The 20,609-nt window shown below is 48.9% G+C and overlaps 2 protein-coding genes across 5 annotated transcripts; both read right to left on the minus strand.

Annotated features, from left to right (window-relative positions):
- Positions 1–1,405: 1,405 nt before the first annotated feature.
- On the minus strand, positions 1,406–15,938 carry mgarpa (mitochondria localized glutamic acid rich protein a). 3 transcript variants are annotated; one of them, XM_030105539.1, is made up of 8 exons: positions 15,769–15,938; positions 12,510–12,610; positions 12,330–12,435; positions 11,979–11,996; positions 6,585–6,974; positions 3,390–4,084; positions 3,164–3,210; positions 1,406–2,989 (listed from the first exon to the last, which is right to left on the minus strand). In XM_030105539.1, exons 1-7 carry the CDS (start codon positions 15,842–15,844, stop codon positions 3,175–3,177), a joined length of 1,422 nt encoding a protein of 473 aa, XP_029961399.1. In that variant the 5' UTR covers positions 15,845–15,938; the 3' UTR covers positions 1,406–2,989; positions 3,164–3,174. The 3 variants fall into 3 exon arrangements, with proteins under 3 accessions (XP_029961399.1, XP_029961408.1, XP_029961418.1); XM_030105548.1 differs by lacking the exon at positions 3,164–3,210; XM_030105558.1 differs by lacking the exons at positions 1,406–2,989; positions 3,164–3,210; positions 3,390–4,084; positions 6,585–6,974 and adding an exon at positions 8,569–10,398.
- A 2,548-nt stretch (positions 15,939–18,486) lies between these two features.
- LOC115398669 (NADH dehydrogenase [ubiquinone] 1 subunit C1, mitochondrial-like) lies at positions 18,487–20,270 on the minus strand. Of its 2 annotated transcripts, none has more exons than XM_030105570.1 (3): positions 19,942–20,270; positions 19,019–19,122; positions 18,487–18,722 (listed from the first exon to the last, which is right to left on the minus strand). In XM_030105570.1, exons 1-3 carry the CDS (start codon positions 19,985–19,987, stop codon positions 18,663–18,665), a joined length of 210 nt encoding a protein of 69 aa, XP_029961430.1. In that variant the 5' UTR covers positions 19,988–20,270; the 3' UTR covers positions 18,487–18,662. The 2 variants fall into 2 exon arrangements, with proteins under 2 accessions (XP_029961430.1, XP_029961438.1); XM_030105578.1 differs by having other exon boundaries at positions 19,019–19,119; positions 19,942–20,262.
- Positions 20,271–20,609: the final 339 nt, after the last annotated feature.

The raw sequence follows: 20,609 nt of genomic DNA on the forward strand, positions 1-20,609 counted from the left end.
GAAACAACGGCCAAGATATGGAAAATACATGACATAAAAGACTCCCACTTTATTCCCTCGCTCACAGCCGTCCCGTCTGACGGCGTCTGACTGTGTTAGATTGTGTCTGATGGTGTCTCTCGGTGTTGGATGGTGTTGATCCGGTGTCTGATGATGTCTGATGATGTCTGATGGACGGTGTCCAACGTTTGATGGTGGTTGTCAGTGTCTGATGGTGTGACGGTGTCTGATGGTGTGTGACGGTGTGCGACTGTGCTGTGGTATTTCAGTCAGTAGATGGTGCCTTCAGCTCGCCGTCATGTCCTCCCGACTGTGTTCTCAGTCTGTTATTGTGTGGTGAACCCTGATCAATAAACCACTGGGTCTCCAGCAGCCCACTCTGATAAATGCAAATGTTTTTCTTCATTTTATTTTATTATTTATTATTTTATTTTATCTTTATTTATTATTTCAGGGTGGTTGTTCAGAGAGACCCTTCTACTTGAGCTTGGGGTGAACCTTTCACCTGGCGTGTTCATCACATGCTGACATGTCATTCCTGCAGCTGCTCTGAGTTTCCAGCATTGTTCTCAGGTCGATCACTTCACGTGGAGCTGTCAGTCACCACCCGCTCTGTCTGTACACGTCTGTCTGACATATGGAAGCAGTGATGTTTAAAATCAGTTTAAATACTCCAAATAGCTGAAACAGTACTGTAATAAAATATCTGCTCTAAAAGTCACCTGTGCAACTAAAGTATTCCTCAATATTTAGACAAATCTAGATGCTGTTATCTTCATGTGAAAGGTTAAATATGTTTTACATGTTCAAAAGTCTTTAAAATCTTTGAGTTGTAAATGTCGCTGCATCGTGCTTCAGATCCATCAATCAAACAAGTCAAATAAGAATGAAGAGGAATCCTCCAGTATCTTGTTTGAAAAAGGATACAGTTTTTCTATTCCTAACCATTTTTAGCTACGAATCATTGAACATTTTCTTTAGATTTATTTCCCACCAGACAGTTTCTGTGCACACGGTGGGGGATTTCAGATTGAAGTGAATTCGTTCATTTTAAGGTGGTTGTTTTTAGAAAGAGTCGCTTTGTGTACAGCCTACATTGCTTTCTTTGTGATACTCAGCAGAAACAAGCTATTTCTATTCAAAAAGGGAAGGCACTAAATTAACTTGTGATGTGAGAGCTGATGTCCAGACATCGGACATTTCAGCTCTCATCAAAACACTGAGATAGTTCATGGTTCAGCAGCCTGTTGGAGCTTCGACTGTGTAAAAACTCACCTTCTCTCAGGGGCCAGTCCCACTGAGAACAGGAAAATGACAGCTCACATGGACATTTGAGTCAATATCTTCCTACAAGGTTGCTGCTCTGAATAATGAAGAAAATGATCAGTTGTAGTTTGAATCCCTCTTTATTTTGAAAAACAAGAAACATGGTATCATATCACAGATTGTGTCCAAACGCTTGCATCCTAACAGAAACCGGCCTGCGAGCACCGAGGAGGTGGCGCCTCTTCCCGTTCAAATCATGGACACACACACACACACACACACACACGTCGGTCCTCAGTGATCCAGGCCTGATTCCACATCGACTGTCAACTACAGGAGTGAACTAAAGGAAGAGAGCCATCCAAGCATTTCATGCCGCACGCTTTTCTTCAGACATCCCACAACTCCTCCCAAACACACTCACACACACTTCACGCCACGCTGAAGCGTCGTCGTCCTGTCGGTTTGCACTTGCTGCACCTTTTCAAATGACACATCCGAGCAGGAGAAAGAGTGAAGGAACAAAGTGCTGCAAACTCATTTTCTACCCAATGAAACGACACAAAAATGTACATTTTCAAAAACTGGACAATTAATAACTGCAGGAAAAAGCTAATCATCTTGACCTTGACCTGGGTTCCCTTCTTTCCCATCAGTCCCGTGTGTTTTTGCACATTCAGTAGAATTTTATTAGTGTGTACAACTAGCAGAAAGACTACAGAAGAGGTCAAAAAGGTAATGACAGAATTAAAAGAAAAGAATGACTCCCAAAAGTACAAATCTCTCAGGTCAGCTGTAGTTCTGCCCACACTGCTCATTTCTCACTGCAGAACCGACCGTTTGGAATAAGTTTTTAAAGCCTTGACAAGAATCTAATAAAAAACATTGTCATTTCAAAGCAAGTTAACCAACCAGCTCCTCTGTCTCATCTTGTAATACCATTTCCTACCACATGGTGGTGTGATGAGTCATTTTTAGCATTTAGCCTGTTTTCAGCTCAGAAAGAAACAAAGAAAAGTTCATTTTCCATCACAGACACTGAATAATAAACACAACAGTGCCTAGAGATTTTAAGAACTACTAACAACAGTCGGACTAAAGGCAGGCTAGACACTACAGCGACTCACCACTGCCCCCTGGTGTTCAGGAGCGGTGTGAACCTCTGAAAAGACCTGTGCTCATTGGTGTGACCAGTCACTCTGATGGTTTAGTTAGAAGTTGACTCCATGTAGAACTCAGTGACAGCGTTTAGAAGGTCTGTGGTGAGAAGACTGGAGACATGAGGTAAACTGAGGTAGCTACCGGGGGCTGCCTTCACTCCGGGTTCTTCACAAAACAAGATCTAACTCGACAGGAGAAGCAGAGGAACACACAAACCTGAGGTGGGGTACTGTGAAGAACGCTGAGGACTGGAAACAACCCCTGGCTGAAGAGGTAACACTGGAGGCTGGGCGGTCGCGGAGAACGCACTGAACTGATTTCTGAGGCAGTGAAGTGTAACAGTGAGGATAACCAGGTGGAGTGAAAGGCTCAGTTTAGTCCAGACTACATCTCAGATCCTGAAAGAACCATTTGGGGAGGAAAACCATCTGGATAGGTGTGGATCTTCAACTGTCGTCTGTATTTGAACACTACTGGATGACCCTGGTGTTTCAGGGTGAACGGAGACAGAAAGGTGCTGGAGAAAGGCACATCCTCTTCTTCGTCATTCAGGAGTTCTTTACTGTGTGAGGAAAAAACGATGGAGACATCAGTGATACGGAACAATAAAGACTTGTTTCTTCATCTTTAGTCAAACTCCAAGAGCCAGTAATCTGACGGGAACTGAACAGAAGTGAGATTCATGCATGACGCCATCAGCTTGTTCAACCTCGGTGGAAAAATAAAGGTTCAGTACCTTTGGAGAAACTACTGCATTTGCATCCTAAGAAGACGTCGTTTACCCTGAGTAGCAGAGTTTGAAAAACCACGTTAGAGCCAGGAATCATCTTCTTGCTTGTCCAGTTTCTACCACAATTCTGTCAAAGTGTTCTTCAGCAGATTTAAAAATATATTAAAGCTAGAGTTTGGCCTGACTGGACTCTTAGATCATCTTCAGATCAGTCTGAAAACCGGTACAGTACCTGAGAGGCAGGGATGTCGTCTTCGTCTGGAGCTGGGATCAGTCGACCAGTCATGGGCCCCACGCCCAGCACTTTGGGTCTGGCTTCTCCTTGAGGAGCGCCTTCCAGAACAACCACAATGTACTCTCTCTTGGGATCTTCTGCCTTGGTCTCTGCAGGTGCGGCAACCGTTTCTTCCACAACAGGGACGACGACTTCTGGAGCTGCTGCAACCTCTTCCACCACTTCTGCAGCGACTGGCTCTTCGGCTAAAGCTGAAGTAACTTCAGGTTCAACGGCTGCAACCTCTGCTGGTGCAGGAGCTTCTTCAACCACTGGTGCAACCTCTGCCGGTGCAGGAGCTTCTTCAACCACTGGTGCAACCTCTGCCGGTGCAGGAGCTTCTTCAACCACTGGTGCAACCTCTGCCGGTGCAGGAGCTTCTTCAACCACTGGTGCGACCTCTGCCGGTGCAGGAGCTTCTTCAACCGCTGGTGCGACCTCTGCTGGTGCAGGAGCTTCTTCAACCGCTGGTGCGACCTCTGCTGGTGCAGGAGCTTCTTCAACCGCTGGTGCGACCTCTGCCGGTGCAGGTGTCTCCTCTAGGGATAACGCAGGTGCGGTTTCTTCTTCAGGTTTTGCTTCTGCAGGAACAGGAAGCTCTTCTTGGACAGCTTCAGCTATCTTCAGTTCAGTAGAAGCAGCCGCCAGCACCACTGCAACACAAAAAGCCAGCCAGCCACTCGTCACTGACGCTCAGTTCTTGTTCCTATGCTTAGCTCAAAAGAGGAGGTGCGTTTGTGGAGCCCTTCTCCTCACAGATGAGGCCAACCTATCTGGTGGACTGTGATCACATGCAGGTGCAGTATTTAACCCATGAGTGAGAGGAGGCCAGTGAAATGTGTCAGTCTGCCGGTGTGTGGTTTGGTTTATGTGAAGGTGTGTGAACACTGAAGAGAACCCTGTGATCCACATAATAAGTTCAATCAAATCCCACTTGAAGCTGGCCAGTGTTTGGTTTTTATTGACTTTAGATTTTAAAGGGTCTAAACTAAGTTACTGTACATTTTGAAAGGAGGGGGGGGGGCAGTGTTCAACAGCTACATATCAGAAAGCAACCCATGTAAAAACTGACTGTAATGAAGATAAACTACCTGATGTCCTTTCTGAATGGACCCTGAGATGAGTCCACATGAAGAATTTTTCTTGGTGTCAAACCATCTATGTTCATGTAAACGCAGCTGGTGTCCTTTACAGAGAATCAGTGGTGTCTGCTTTTTACATTAGATTAATACCAACCAGTGCTGTTTGATGGCACCGGATTGGTAACAGAACATGAAAAAAACCCCAATTCAGCTCTGTTTAAAGGTGCATTGAGGAGTTACTCAACTTTAAAAATACTTATTTTCCACCATAAATATGTTACACATTTTTAATGATGTGTACAATGTGCCCTGACATATTCATTACCAGTACCTCTAACAGCGCTAAATTGTCACTTGAAAGTCACAGTGCCGGTCGAGCACCAGAATTTTTTTGGGGAGAATTTGAAAGGAATGACATAATGCACGCTCCAGCTGGCCTGATTTAGTTAGGTTTCATTTTGTTCGCCATTACTCTGCCAGATGCTTAGTGAGCAACAACTGAGCAGGATCTTCCAGAAAGTCAGAACAGACTGGCTTCTAGCACTGCAGCTCCACACAGACTCCACCAGGGAGAAGACACTGAAATCTTACTCGAGCACTTCTAAAAGAGCGAGGAAGGAGTTCCTCTCTTCTGTGCACGCGAGCCACAGGGACGAGTTTTTCACTAAGCTGCATTATGCCCAAGGCCTGCAGGGGGCGCTGTTTCGCATAAAACCTGCAAACTCCTTAATGCACCTTTAAGGAAATGTCTCCAGAAATACAAAAGTGACAGAGCAAAGTTAAATGGAAGAAGCGAAACGAGGAGAGTTACAGGAAAACCTTCAAAACGATTTTTAACAGATTATTATTTTTAAGTAGTGTAAAGTTAGAAGACCAAAAGAGTTAAAGGAAGAGTTAGCAGTCGGCAAGTTAACAAGACCAGAGGCCTGGAACTCTGAAGTCCTCAGAACAGGAGTAAAGGCACCCAGGATTCATGTCTAACTTTGGACTGGAAGCTGCTTTAAACGGATACTGCCAGCTAGAGCATGGGAGTGGTATTACATAGATCTATTAGGTACCTTTGAACTGGGGCCGCAGAGCTAAATGATCATGATGTGTATCGACAACTGAATATTTTAGATGGCACTGAACGGCTGGAAATGTGGCGAATCGTGTAAGAAGACCAATTGAGACAAATTAAAGACGGCAGTAAACCTTTCCAGTTTGACAAAACCTTTATTGTAATGGCTCAATGGATTAGCGCAAATGGTTCACAGTGCTCATTATCCAGTTATTAGCTAAATAAAATCATGATCACAGAGGGGATGAATTATTTGAACTCATGATTGTGTTTTCCTGACTTTCCGGTCGGTTACATTACATTTAAAGGAACAGAAACACACTGCAGCAGTTACACAGTTTGTACACAGTCTCTCAGCCACAAACACCTTAATGACAGTGTGAAGGGAAACCTGATCGGGGACACTTGGCAAGGCAGAACATCATTACATTTCATTCTGTTAAAAGAAATACAACATTCTGGAAAGTCTCACCAAACAGCACAAAGGGCCTACAAAACCAGAGAAGGTACGACAGTACGAGTTCCTGCTGGTTCTCTAGCTGGTGTCACTGGAGGACCTGATCCTGGCCTGTGGCGGCCACGTCAGCAATGTTAACAGAGATCATATTTATTTCACCCATAACTGCGAATGAGCGTCGCACAAAGACCCGCCTGACGTCTAGAAGAGGCTGGAGGCCAGCAGCATGAGGGGCGCTAACAGCCTGGACACATGCAGCCGTCTGGACATGCTGCACAGCGCTGCTGCCCTCCGATACCCACTCCAATAAATACGAGAGCAAATATACACAAAGAGGAGAATGTTAAATAAGAGGTGAACTCAGGCACCTGAGGAGAAGCAGCTAGCCTCGAGTGGTTCTAAACCCAGTGTTCCCAGTGCTGCGAGGCCCGGAGACCCGCCACCAACAGACAGTCAATGTGTGTGTGCATGTGTGTGTGTGTGTCCCTGCTGTGAAAGTGTGGAACCTCAGGCTTCAGAGGCAGCTGCCTCCTCCTCAGCTGAAGGAGTCGTACCGTTGTTTTCTGGCTCCTCCGTGGCTGCAGGCTCGGCGACCACCTCGGCGGCTTCTTCTACAGGTGCAGGCTCGGCGACCGCGGCCTCCTCCGCGGCGGCGACGGCAGCAGGCTCTGCCACCGCCTCGGCGGCCTCCTCCACGGCTTCGGCCACTTTGGCCACCTCCTCCGCCACCGCCTCCACCTCCTGCGCTGCCTCAGCCACAGCCTCGGCGGCCGCCTCCACCACCTCAGCCACTTCTGCGACCGCCTCGGCCGCCTCCTCCACTACGGTCTCTGGTTCAGCAGCGGCGGGCGCTTCTTCCCCGGCCTCGGCCTCAGCCTCGGCCTCACCTCCAGCTGCCTCTTCCTCCTCTGCAGCCTCGGCCGCCGCCTCCTCCTCCTCTCCACCTGGAACACAGCACCAGATGCAGTGTGAATACACACACCAGCGTTCCACTGACAGGCTCTGGCTTCAGGTTGGAGTGATGTAAAACTCTGGGAAAGTTTTCTTATTCAGACGCTGGCTGGGTTCCCATCCAAAGGCTCACCGTATCACAGTCTCCTGTCCTGACCCTGGAGGCTCTGACCCTGAAGGGTCTCCTGTCCTGACCCTGGAGGCTCTGACCCTAGAGGGTCTGTTGTAGTGACCCTGGAGGCTGTGACCCTGAAGGGTTTCTCTGTCCTGACCCTTGAGGCTCTTACCCAGGAGAGTCTCCTGTCCTGACCTTGAAGGCTCTGACCCTGAAGGGTCTGGTTGATGCTGGAGTGTGGCTGGTCTCGTAGTGTGTGTGGCTGGCTGGTGTCGTCGTGTGTGTGGCTGGCTGGTCTCGTAGTGTGTGTGGCTGGTGTTGTAGTGTGTGTGTGTGGCTGGTCTCGTAGTGTGTGTGGCTGGTGTTGTAGTGTGTGTGTGTGTGGCTGGTGTCGTAGTGTGTGTGGCTGGCTGGTGTCGTAGTGTGTGTGGCTGGTCTCGTAGTGTGTGTGGCTGGTCTCGTAGTGTGTGTGGCTGGTGTTGGATGGGAATCCAGCTCCACAGGATACTTTCCAGTTTTTGTTGCACTTTTCAGCAACTTAACAGGCTGATCTGAAAAACAACTCAGGCTCGATCTAGGGCTGCACGATTAACCGACACCGCATCCAAATTGAGGTTTTAACTCCTGCGGTAACCGAACCGCACAGGGCTGAGGTTTATCGAGGCATTTGAGTGACAGACCTATCCGCCAATCAAAACGTTCGAGCCTAGCGTTCCGGGCCACCGGCCAATCAGAAATGACATCAGGAAGCAGTATGTCTGCACTGCACCGCTGCAGCTAGCTAGCGTCAGGTTGCTAACAACAAACCCTGCAGTGCTCTGCGGTGTCGTGAGGAGCACAAAGTTTTCAGTGTGACTCGTTCACGGTGTGAAAATGTCTGAGATGACAGCAGGAGAGGGGCGGAGCCGCTGGTATCAGAAGGAACTGGAGCTCAGCTGTTTGGACTCTGGGTTTGAAAGAAACGACGTGGAGCCAGGTGTAGATGGTGTCGCCGTGCAGCAGCCAGATCAGAGGAAACACGTGTAATAATGTACCAACACCTGAAGACTCGCCGCTACACGTTACAGAAACGTCGACACGTCGTAGGTTATTCTCTCTCTCCCCCGATCGCCCCACAGCTCAGCCTTCATCCAGCATGTGATGCTCTCTCTCTCTCCATGAAAACATGGACCCAGAGCAGGATGACTGAACTGAGTGTGATCTAAGAATATTACAGCAATAAGGATTGATTTTTTTTTTTTACCCTTTATCTGTAGAGGCTGGTGAGGTTTTTTTTTGCGAGTTGAAGTTGGTTTCACAGTGGTGCCTATTTGCGGTTCTGGTTTTGAATTTCCATTTATTTCACATTGAAAACTGTTGTCTAAGTAATGTTCTGTGAACCATGCAAGCAAGACCAGTATTGAATTACAGTTTGGACAGCCCTGGGTTTTGATTATTTTGTTATTTCATTAAAACAACGCTCTGTTTTTTTTTTCCGTGCTGCAGACAGCCCGGTGGCGTCTCGCTGCCGCTGCCTGAAGCTTCGTCAGGTTAGTTTACATTCGGTTATTTTATGTGTCAGCTAGACCATGGAAAAGTAACAAGAATTTTTTTCGACCATAATTTTAGCTGTTTTCTGCATTTGAAAGAATAAAATGTGAAAATCGCAAATCGAATCGCATTCGCATTACTGGTCAGAAAAATCGCAATTAGGTTTTTTGTCCAAATCGTGCAGCGCTAGCTCGATCACACAACGCTTCTTGTGAGACTACGTCCCTCAGCTGACGTTCCACCAGGTGGTGCTGTTCGTCTCTGTAATCAAACCACACCGTTTGTTGTTTTCACTCGTCTTTGTTGTCGTGAGAACGGGGCCTGATAGACACGCCACTCCAAACCCTACAAGCGGCACTTTGCGACACACACACTGCATGCACACACACGCACACACACAGGAGGGGCGGGGGGGAGGGGAGGGGGGAGGGGAGGGGGTGCAGGGTAGAGTGGGTGAATTGAATCTTGGTTCTTACCATCCAATTAACAAGAGTTATTCTTATGTTGGACTGACAGTGAGGCCGACAGGGTGGGCTGTGCGTCTTTAATCTGTAACCTCCACCATTGGTTCCACATATCAAACCATGAGAGGGGCCCGGATCCCAGCCGGACCCCAGACCCCCCTGCAGCACTACTGCGAGCGAGAACCGCCTCCTGCTGAGGAGACCACAGAGGCCTGAGGGTCCACGGAGGCTCAACAGAACTCCTCTGGAGCCAGGAGACTGGCTGGAAACAGGAAAACAGGAACGCTGCTGCAAAGCTTCACTCTCTTAATATTCATGAAAACATTATGTGATATCCAGTATTTTTCATTACCCATTCAGACTTTTTTTTTTTAAACAAATTTACAGCATATTTTCATTGTCTTCACTGCTCTATCGTTGCCTTTTTCCAAAGTTTCAGCTGTTCAGTATTCTCATCTTCACTACTAAGGCATCGGTTTGATTCAACTAATCAGACAAGGAAGATTATTTCTGGAGGTAGTTGTTTTTTCCATAAGCACCATGATGTTTTAAGGTAAACAGCAGTGTAAAGATAAATAACCAAGCGTGTTTTATTCCTACAATTTCAACCAGGTAACTCTATTACTCTGTTCTCTTTAAATGAATGGCGCTGTGTGTGTTTGTAGGTTACCTAACAGCCGCTGCTAGCTAGCGGCTAACTCATACGTCTGGTAAGACGTGAACACAGTTGAAGCTTTTTACACACAGAAAAAACAAAAGAACACAGTTTAAGACCAGTGGAAAAACCAGGGAGCTAAGCGAGGACCTCTTCGCGCTCTGGTTACGATGTTTGAGTGAAGAGGAGGCTCTGTTTGGATTTGGTAACATTTAGGATGATTTCAGATCAGAGCTGTGATCACACTCAGCTGCTTCGTGCTGTACGGACCGGACTTCAGTCGTCCTGTCCCTCATTTTGAATCAGACTGATGTGGACTGGTGGACGGGTCTCTGGAGGACGTTCTCGCTCACAGCGTGCCGCCGTCTCATACTGGGTACATTCAGCAGGTTAGTGACAGGTTGGCGACAGAGTCCATTAAACAACAATAAAGTGTCCAGATCAGGGGGTGAGTCAAGTCCGTTTGTCCTCTTGGTGAGTTAAATTAACGTTTAGTCCCAGACAGCGAAACGCAGCTCTTCACGGTAAGTCGGCCGAGAGGCGGTAGAGGAAGAGGAGGAAAGGAGGAAGGTGAGGTGGGGGGTTTGTGTTCCTGTTCCCGTGCTGGGACGAATATCCATGCGGCCACAGAGGACCTTAGCTTTAGCATTACACTGAAAGAGTAAAGACACAAGAGAGTTAGAGGACAGGAGCGCTGCCATCACGCCATCATCTCACCACCATCACTACGTCTGCCGCAGCTCACAGCTCCGCCTCCTCCGTAACCTGGACGCCGTTCCTCTGACACATCTTCACCCATGACGTTTAACAGTGAAGAGCTTACAGATATCTGACAGATACACCAGGATCGGGTCCTTCTGACAGACCGGAGCGTTCAGCTTTATGTTGGATTAAATTTAATTCACTGGAGACTCTGAGGATATTAAGCCATATAACAAACATTCAATATAGGATTTACACAGTAAGAATTCACTTCAAAAGAGGCCAAAAGACAAATGTCATTAAAAAATAAAAACTTAAAATGACTTTAGAGTCTCATGTTTATTCTGCACATCAATGATGACGAGGCTCGGTGAGAGACGAGGACCAGCCCAGACCCACATGATGGCAAGACCAGCTAACACAGCAGCTGGAGGGAGGAGGAGGAGGAGGAGGAAGAGGAGCACAGTGAGGAAGAGGAGGAGGAGGAGGAGGAGGAATACCGCAGTTTCCTGTTGGACTGATTTCTCTTCAGACTCTCAGTTAGGAATCAAATGAACACTAAAGAATAGCTTCCCCTTTCTTTCAAAATAAAGCACCATGTAGACCTACACACTCTGGAGTCTGAACACACACTCTGGAGTCTGAACACACACTCTGGAGTCTGAACACACACTCTGGAGTCTGAACACACACTCTGGAGTCTGAACACACACTCTGGAGTCTGAACACACACTCTGGAGTCTGAACACACACTCTGGAGTCTGAACACACACTCTGGAGTCTGAACACACACTCTGGGGTCTGAACACACACTCTGGGGTCTGAACACACACTCTGGGGTCTGAACACACACTCTGGGGTCTGAACACACACTCTGGAGTCTGAACACACACTCTGGGGTCTGAACACACACTCTGGAGTCTGAACACACACTCTGGGGTCTGAACACACACTCTGGAGTCTGAACACACACTCTGGGGTCTGAACACACACTCTGGAGTCTGAACACACACTCTGGAGTCTGAACACACACTCTGGAGTCTGAACACACACTCTGGGGTCTGAACACACACTCTGGAGTCTGAACACACACTCTGGAGTCTGAACACACACTCTGGAGTCTGAACACACACTCTGGGGTCTGAACACACACTCTGGCACTCTGAACTCCAGGCACCAGGTTGAGGTTTAAAGCATTCCAGATGTTGAGAGTCCAGATGTGCTGCAGGTCAGGTGGTGTTTCTTTACTGCTGATAGTCAGAGGAAGCTTCCTGGGCCTGACGTCTCTACAGCTCTGCCTGAGGTCTGTACACACACACACACACACACACACACACACACACACACACACACACACACACACACACACACACACACACACACACACACACACACACACACACACACACACACACACACACACACACACACACACACACACACACACACACACACACACACACACACACACACACACACACACACCTCATGCGTGTCACACAGGCACCGATGAAGGACCAGCTGTACTCACCCTCCTCTTCATCCTGACCTGCAGAGACACACACACACACAGGGAGTTACACACACACACACATCACCTCAGCGTGATAAACCTTTTAAAGATCATTTTCAATGAAAGGAAACTCGTCTGCTCCTTCAAAATAAGACTGCTCCATGACGAACACTCCCTGGACTCGTCTTCCCTCTGACCTCGTCTCTAACCGTTTCACTTCAGCAGCCGTCTGACTCTCCACACACTCCTCAGTCATTTTTAGCTCTTTTCACTTCTTTACAGTGGTTTGGCTCTAGTTCTCAGATTTCGGTCACCTTAACAGCTTATTGACCGCTCTTAACGCCGCCGTCTGCTCTCAGACAGACTTACTCTTGGGGGGCCACGGTTTGGGCACCCACTCCGTCTTGGGTCTGGCCTTGATCTGCTCAATGCGCTCGTTGAAGCGTTCGTTGTCCGAGGTCACGGTGCTGTACGCCTGCGGGGACAGACAGGAGGACTCAGGTTCACCACCGCACTGCATCATGGGAAACCTCTCCCGACGGGACTTACGTATGAGACGGACGCCACGGCGGCGGCGCTGCACAGCACCGTGTACAGGATGTTCTCTCCGGACCCCCCGGGAACCGAGGACATGGGCCGCCGCTGCACGGCTGCAGAGAGAGGACAGGGTCAGCGGGCGGCCTGCGTCTGGACCGCACGCCGCATGTTGGACACACCCTCTAGGTTTTCCTTGATTCGGTGAATTCTGTCCTGCTGGCAGCAGGGTGAATGGAATGCTGGGAGAATGAGGTGTGGGGGGAGGAGGAGGGACGCCCTGATTGGATTTGGAGATTTAGGTTTCCAGGAATCAGGCGGGCGGCGGCGGCGGCGGTGTGGAGGACACGGGCTGAGGGACGCGGCTCCAGTCAGTCCTGATCCTCCTCAGTCAACTGGTCTGAAGCTGGTCTGTAATCTGGACTGGAAGCGTCTGGAGCCACAGCTGCTGTGGGGACAGACTGGGTCAAGCAGCGGCCCTCGGCCATGGTGGGGTCCTGATGATCCAGACAGCATGTGGGTCACCAGCACTGACTGCTGGGAGCTCAGGGCGATTTCACACGCTTTATGCTGTAGATTTAATCTGGACTGTGTGGGAGGGTTAGAATGACAGCAGTGCTTAAATGAGTCAAATTAATGTGTAATTTGTTGTGAAACTGCGGAGTGTGTGTGTTCTGCAGCGGTCCTGTCTCCTGGAGGACAGAACACCTGGACCCCAGAGTTCTGAACCTATTTCATGTTTTCCTTCTGTAGAAATGTCTGCAGCTCCAGGGAGAGCTTTCCCTCCTCAGCTTCATACGGAGCGTCTCACTGGTGTCTGTCCTGCAGGGGGACACGTGTGGACACGTGTGGACATGTGTGGACACGGTGGAGGCTGCGTGGTCAGGCCTGATGAGGACTCCGCCTTCTTTTAGAACAAGTCCGGCTGCTGCAGAGAAAACCCTCCCTGGCATCCTCACATGTATACTCTACAGCAGTGGTTCTCAAACTGTGGGGCGCGCCCCCCTGGGGGGGCGCAGTGTGATGCCCGGGGGGGCACGTGTGACCGTGGGGAACATGCTTTTTTTTCCGCTGTACTAAAATAAAGTGTAATTGCACATCCTCTCCAGTAGTTGGCAGTGGCGCTCTCACTGTCAGGGTGTGCAGCTCTACTGTAAGTTTTTTTTTTGCAACGAGCTGTGATGTGAAGCCAGTAAACAAACCCTGAGACAACATGAAGACATTTTAACAGGGATGAAAAGAAAGGTGGGGAGACGAAGACAGTGAGTCAAGAGAGAATTCTGAGTGTAGAGAGGCAGGATCCCCTCTCAGAGCAGAGGTCTGTGGGCATTCTGCTTCCTTTTGCAACATCAGACGGAACTACTTCTTCTACGCTTGCAATTTAGAAGAGTAGTCGCTGAAAGCGCCAAGCGTCTGGCTTGGTCTGCCGCGGCTTCCATAGTTCAGGGAGCGCGTGTTGACGTGCACTGGGGAAGTAGAGAGAGCACTGTTGAGGCTCTAAAAATGTACTAAATGACCTCGTTAAGAATTAATTATGGACGTTACCTGCTCAGGACACTTGGATTACAGCAGACGAGCAGGGTGAAGGAGAACAGGCAGGTTTTGTGGACTTTATGGACCTGTTCCTTTCGGGCTCTATCGGTCCCTGTTATACCCTGTTATATGGAAGTTTGTTGACAATGAAAATCCCCCCAGACCTCCGGCTGCATTTGAGACATCAAACAGTGCTCCAGAGTGTTGTTCAGCATGAGGGTGAGTGGAAAATGAGGCCAAATCGTTTTCTGGGTGAAGTATTCGTTTAACGTTTCGACGCCGCGGTGGCGCCGGCCCCCGCGCCGCGGCGTCCTGTGTGGACGGCGTTACGCGGCTCATGGTCTCAGGAGCTAATCCAGAGCGTCCGCCTCCTCAAGCCAGTTATTTATACCGGCTAATCGGCTCAGCGGGACGGGAGGAGCAGCGGGGTCAGCTCCCACGGCTGCCGGAGGGTCCAGGGGTCAGGAGGTCACCGCATTACTCTGGTCCGGGGAGCGGCTCAGAGGGCCGGGTTCAGGGTTCAGGGTTCAGGGTCCAGGGTCGCTGCAGGGCGGCCGGGGTCAAAGTGCGTCCTTGAGGGTTCCAGCAGTCCTGAGAGGAGGCCAGGGCCCTGAAGGTCACGTTCAGGTTCCGGGCCGGCGCTCCGGCAGCGGTCCGGGAATAGCAGGAAGCTGTTTTTAGGTTCCCTCATCTCCAGCGCTCCCGGCGCCACTCCCAGGTTCTACTGACGGCTGTTTGGTTCCGGGTCAACGTCACGCCGGTGCCGGGCGCTTCACCACCGATCGGGTCAATGACTGGACGGCCGTCACGTCTGAGGCTCTGCGTGTTGACACACCGGACCGATCGAGCGAGTCCCGCTGCCAGCAGACCTCTGAGCCAAGCCTGCTGCCCCCCGGACAGAAACCCAGGAGCCAACCCCCCAGGAGCAGCTGCTCCACCCGGGACCAAGACCGCCTCATCAGGACCGGAGGAGGCAGAGGGCCACCCTCGAACACCCAGCGGCCAGGAAGGGAACTCGCTGACGGCACAGGAATCAAACCAGGAGGAGCTCCACACCTTCCAGCACCAGGAGCAGCTGCTCCACCCAGACCACAGTGATGGAGAGCACCGCACCGCCACCGCCACTCAATACGCAAATAAACATCTGAAGGTTTGATACAAATAAAGAACAATAAAACTTTAATGCTGATCATAAAGTGTTTCTGCTATTTTAGTCACTTAAGATACGAGAGCAGGTTGTCCCATGCTTCTGTGAGTGTGTGTGTGTGTGTGTGTTTGAGAGAGAGAGAGATAGTGGGGGTTAAACAAGCAGCAGCGCTGACATGTACTCTGTGTGTGTGTGTGTGTGTGTGTGTTCTCTCTTTACATTGAGGCTTCGTCACACGCGCACCACGTGACTGAGGTGGCCTCCATGTTTGAAGCACACACAGATGAAGGTCACTTCCACATGTCAGCACACATACGCACACAAACACACACGTACACACACACACACACACACCTGAGCCCCACACTGCAGGTAGAGGAAGAGGAGAAGATCCTCACACTCAGCTCTGACTCCTGAGTGGAGGACACACACACACACACACACACACACACACACACACACACACACACACACACACACACACACACACACACAGCGTGGAGGATGCGCGTGAGGACACGGTGTTCTCTGCCTCCGGAGGCCGCAGCCCGATCCCCGGCTCCGGGTGCTCGTCGCGCCCGGCCCGCCACTCACCGTCCCGGGGCAGCCTCTGGGCCGCTGTCCGCGCCACGGGCCCACACCTCCGCCAGGCCGCTCTGCAGGAAAACATCGCTGCTGTCCGGGACGTCCAGGAGGCTGCAGCCGCTTCTGCTCCGGAGGCTGGATGAGTGGTGCTGAACAGGGACACGTTCCGGAGGGGAGGAGCGGAGGGGGGAGGAGCGGGGGAGGGGGAGGAACAGCGGGAACAGCACTCCTCCCTCTGTTGCGCAATGCGCAGGCGGTATGACGGCTGCTCAGTGCCACACACCGACCGCAGCAATGCAGACACATTCCTGCACTCAAGGTTAGAAACAGACTGAATGATCCGTTACTTTTCAGAGCTCCGCGCTCAAATTCACTTCAGCTATTTCATTTAAAGAAAGAAAAAAACATGTTGTTCCTAAACTACGTATAAATATTAATTCACTCAAGCCTTATTTATTCAAGTTTGTCCAAAAGTCTCTGTCGGAGACGGTTTCAGAAGAACCAGTTTAATGATTAATGAACCTGGAACGACGCAGCTGCAACAGAACACCAGCCAGCTACAACAGCTCCAACTCATCAATAAATAACTGTTCAGATGAACGTCTGCAACAGCACTTGGTGAAAAGCACTGAAAATAGAGTCTAATAAAGTAAAACTGCCAAAGCAACATATTATTAGGAAAGCATTTTACCTCCTACTGTAGTTTTTTTTTTTTTTACTTTACTTTACTTTACATTATTTGTTCCTTGTTATAAAGATGTTAAAAGGTGCATTAAGGAGTTTTACAACCTTAAAAATACTTATTTTCCACCATAAATATGTTACACATTTTTAATGATGTGTACAATGTGCCCTGACATATTCATTACAAGTACCTCTAACAGCGCTAAATTGTCACTTGAAAGTTGCAGGGAGACTTTGAAAGGAATGACATAATGCACGCTCCGGCTGGTCTGATTTAGTTAGGTTTCGTTTTGTCCGCCATTACTCCGCCAGATGCTTAGTGAGCAACAACTGAGCAGGAGCTTCCAGAAAGTCAGAACAGACTGGCTTCTAGCACTGCCACAGCTCCACACAGACTCCACCAGGTAGAAGACACTTAAATCTTACTCGAGCGCTACTAAAAGAGCGAGGAAGGAGTTCCTCTCTTCCGTGCACGCGAGCCACAGACACGAGTTTTTCACTAAGCTGCATTACGCCCAAGGCCTGCAGGGGGCGCTGTTTCGCATAAAACGTGCAAACTCCTTAATGCACCTTTAAAGTTTTGTTTTATGAATTCATTTCACAATCGGCTGTTTTTAAATTTACATGTTTTTTTTTAACAAATAATTCAGAATTCAGTAAATGAAAATCAAACCATCATCTTTTCTTGTTCTTCCAGTTGATGCTAAATATTTCTGAGCAGTTTGTGAAACACTGATTCTTTACACCACTTCTCAGTGAATGTCTTCAGCTCCTCACATCATTCTCTTCACTTCCACGTGTTAAATGACCAGACTGATTACAAATTCAATTTATTCAGCCATGTCAGCAATCAGCACAAAGAAAAACACTCTCCTTTACGATTTTCAAAATAAAATCATGATGAGTTAAGAACGAGTACAGCGTTTCCTGCCGTTGGAGGCTGTGGCACTGATCGGCCTGCATACACCCCGGTGACTGGAGGAAGGTCAAATCCAACATGGAGCAGATTTAGTTTTCACTCTTCATCCTGGAAACCTCAAGCATTTCATCAGTCCAGGGCCACGCTCTCTGTCCAGGGATCAGTCCTCCGTCCCCACAAACCAGATCAGAATAAACCCCGGGATGAAGACATGAAGACACCGGGATGAAGACATGAAGACACCAGGATGAAGACATGAAGACACCGGGATGAAGACATGAAGACACCGGGATGAAGACATGAAGACACCGGGGCTGAAAGTGACTCTGAACACTTTAGTCTCACTTCATCTCATTTCTGGAGGAAAACAGTCTGCAGTTTGAGAGAACATTTTATTTGTTGAAAAGTGTGTGTGTGTGTGTGTGTGTGTGTGTGTCAGTTTGATTTTGGTCAACAAACTTTGACCTGCCTGGATGTGATTTAAAGAGTTTATTGATGAACGAATGAGAGAGTTGTGTAAAATAAACGGTTTGATCCACAAACAGAGAGCTTTCTTTAATACTCCAGAGCCAGGTAATTTATTCCCTCCAAAATAAAAGTGATTATAATTATTGATCAGTGATTTTCAGATTTACAAACTGAAGTTTTAAACAAACAGTCAAAGTCAACAGATTAGATGTAAAACTGAAAAACCAGCCCGAGTTCAGACGTGTTCAGTGTTTTCTATTTGATAATTGATCAATCTTCTTCTGAGGCCTGTCCTGCTCTCTGGACTGTTAGGCTGGTGCGCCCCCCAGCGTTCACTTCAGGAATAACAGCTGTTTATTTCTGTGTAAATAGAAGCTCCACTTCTCTGAAATAGTGTGAATAAAAGTGTGTGTGTCTCTTCACAGATCCTCCGTCCTCCCAGCAGCAGGCTGACCAGACAGGATCGTTACGCCGCTCTGTCTCTTCGTCTCCAGGCTTCCTGCTGATTCCTTTCACGCTCTCGGGTGTTGGTTTAGTCTTCAGAGGATCAGTAGAATCAAGTGTGGAGTGAAGTGAGGCTGCTGCTCACCTAAATCAACCTGAGTGGGGCTAATGCTAATGCTAATGCTAATGCTAATCAGAACAAATCCACTGAGAACTCATCAAACAGCGACGCTTTATTTTCAGTACAGTTCTCACACTCATCCTCCAGCGTGCATCCAACACCGCTTCTTAATAAATACGACACACTGACAGCTCTCTGGAGGGACGTCCTGCTGCCCGCCTCCGTCCACAGGACGTCCCCCGGCCGGCTGCATGTTCTCCCTGCTCCTCACTCCAGGCCGTTCCTCACTTTGTACTCGCGCACGTCCGAGCTGTGCTGCTTGAAGAGCTGCGGGAGGAAGAGGAGGAAGAGGAGGAGGAAGAAGAGGAGGAGGAGGAAGAGGAAGAGGAAGACGAGGAGGAGGAGGAGGAAGAGGAGTTAGAGCAGCACACACTGATATGGAATTGTTACGGCTGTGAGCTCCGTTGTGTCAAACGACACCCGAAACTCAACAAAGGTTTTGTGTTGTCACCTGAAATCATGGTAGTGTCGACGTTAAACACTCTTCAGAGAAAAGGGAAGGTGTGTGTGTTGGGTGTGTGTGTCAGGTGTGTGTCGTGTGTGTGTCGGGTGTGTGTGCTCACCAGAGCCCAGAGGAAGGCCGACGCCCCGAAGGCCAGGCCCACTCGCAGCCAGTTGGGTCTGCTGGTGTCGGGTTTGGAGCTGGTGAACACGGACCTGGATCCTGCTGAGTCAGCAAACAGAACCATCAGTCAGGAACCCTGGACCTGGTGTCTCCAGAGGAACCGAGTCCGACCGCACACTCCAGCTGAGGCTCAGAGGAAAGGAGTGACTGCTGCAGTAGGATCAGAGTGTGAGAGTGTGTGTGTGTGTGTGTGTGTGTGTGTGTGTGTGTGTGTGTGTGTGTGTGTGTGTGTGTGTGTGTGTCGCTGCTCCTTCATGTCACATGGAAACAAGCATCCTTCAGTTCCTGGTGTCTGGATTCATCTGACAGCTGTGAGATCTTATTTACTGTGAGGTGTGATAATTCTCTTCACTGCAGGGAGGAAACCCAGATTCACTGCAGAGAAACACTGAACATCACACCCACAGCACTGATGGAGGTGGCTTATTATGAACCTGAACTAAACTCCAGTAACATTGTCTAAAGAACACCACAGGGTTTGATAAACAAGAAATTAATAGATAATCAACATAGATTATTTATTACTCAGTGTACATGTGCACAGAGGTGGAGATTGTTATAAATCGAATACTTATGAACGTTTTCATTTAATGCAGAAACATATCAAAGCTTTCTCCATTCATTACCTTACAGTTTAACACAGCCTGTTATCAACAGCTCCGGTAACAGATCACGTGGACTAAAACCAATCATTAGTTGATAAAAAGTGTGTTTTGACTTTAAATTCAAGCAGCGACAGTCAGCATGCTAATGCTAAGCTAAGGTCAGACATCAACAATAACACGAAGCAACGAGCGGCACGAAAACACTCCTCTAACAGACTGTGCAGAGAAAAGGGAGTAAATAAAGTGTGTGTTTTACCTGTGCGGAGGAGGGAAGCAGGAGATAATAACCGGCTGAAAGTCATTTTTAGCTGCAGGATGCTAACAGGACGCTAACAATAGCCGATCTGTTCCACTTCCGCCCTGCCTGCGTCACACGTCCTGCCCGGACTCCGGCTGCTTCTTCTTCTGCGGTAGTGGTGGGCGGATCGATCCTAATATCGATAGTATCGATACCAAAGTTAGTATTGATATCGATCGATACCAGCACGTTGAGAACAATATTTGTTTTTTCTGCTCGAGCAGCAGCGTCTCTGTCGGACCTCAGCTCACTTAGTGCTCAGCCGCTCGTTAACGCGGTCTGCGCCGCTCCCTCCTCCCTCTGCTCTTCACTGTGAGAGAGAGAGAGAGAGAGAGAGAGAGAGAGAGAGAGAGAGAGAGAGAGAGAGAGAGAGAGAGAGCAATGGTGGAGGATGAAGAGGCGCTGTGTGGACTTATTATTTCACAGCTTCAGATAAAGACACTGCATCATGTAATGTGTGCATGAAGGTAACACCACCAATCTGCACAAACATTTAAAAGCAGTGTGAACGAAGGGAGGAGGAGGAAGGAGAGCCCCGATTGACCAGACCCCGACACAGACAGAGGTCTCTGCTATGGGTGGCCGTTTGTGCCATACATCGCCTGGTACAAAACGCTGTTCAGAAC

This window comes from Salarias fasciatus, chromosome 2, assembly GCF_902148845.1.
Source record: "Salarias fasciatus chromosome 2, fSalaFa1.1, whole genome shotgun sequence".
In the NCBI taxonomy this organism is placed as follows: Eukaryota; Metazoa; Chordata; class Actinopteri; order Blenniiformes; family Blenniidae; genus Salarias; species Salarias fasciatus.

Excerpts from the sequence above, each read along its gene's own strand:
- LOC115398669 (XM_030105570.1), bottom strand. The coding sequence starts at position 19,987 with ATGACTTTCAGCCGGTTATTATCTCCTGCTTCCCTCCTCCGCACAG. Across the intron at positions 19,123-19,941 it reads TGCTTCCCTCCTCCGCACAG|CAGGATCCAGGTCCGTGTTC; the intron begins GTAAAACACACA and ends TTGCTGACTCAG. Across the intron at positions 18,723-19,018 it reads CGGCCTTCCTCTGGGCTCTG|CTCTTCAAGCAGCACAGCTC; the intron begins GTGAGCACACAC and ends TTCCTCCCGCAG.
- mgarpa (XM_030105539.1), bottom strand. The coding sequence starts at position 15,844 with ATGTTTTCCTGCAGAGCGGCCTGGCGGAGGTGTGGGCCCGTGGCGCGG. Across the intron at positions 12,436-12,509 it reads CCGTGGCGTCCGTCTCATAC|GCGTACAGCACCGTGACCTC; the intron begins GTAAGTCCCGTC and ends CTGTCCCCGCAG. Across the intron at positions 4,085-6,584 it reads GGAGGAGCCAGAAAACAACG|TGGTGCTGGCGGCTGCTTCT; the intron begins GTACGACTCCTT and ends TTTGTGTTGCAG.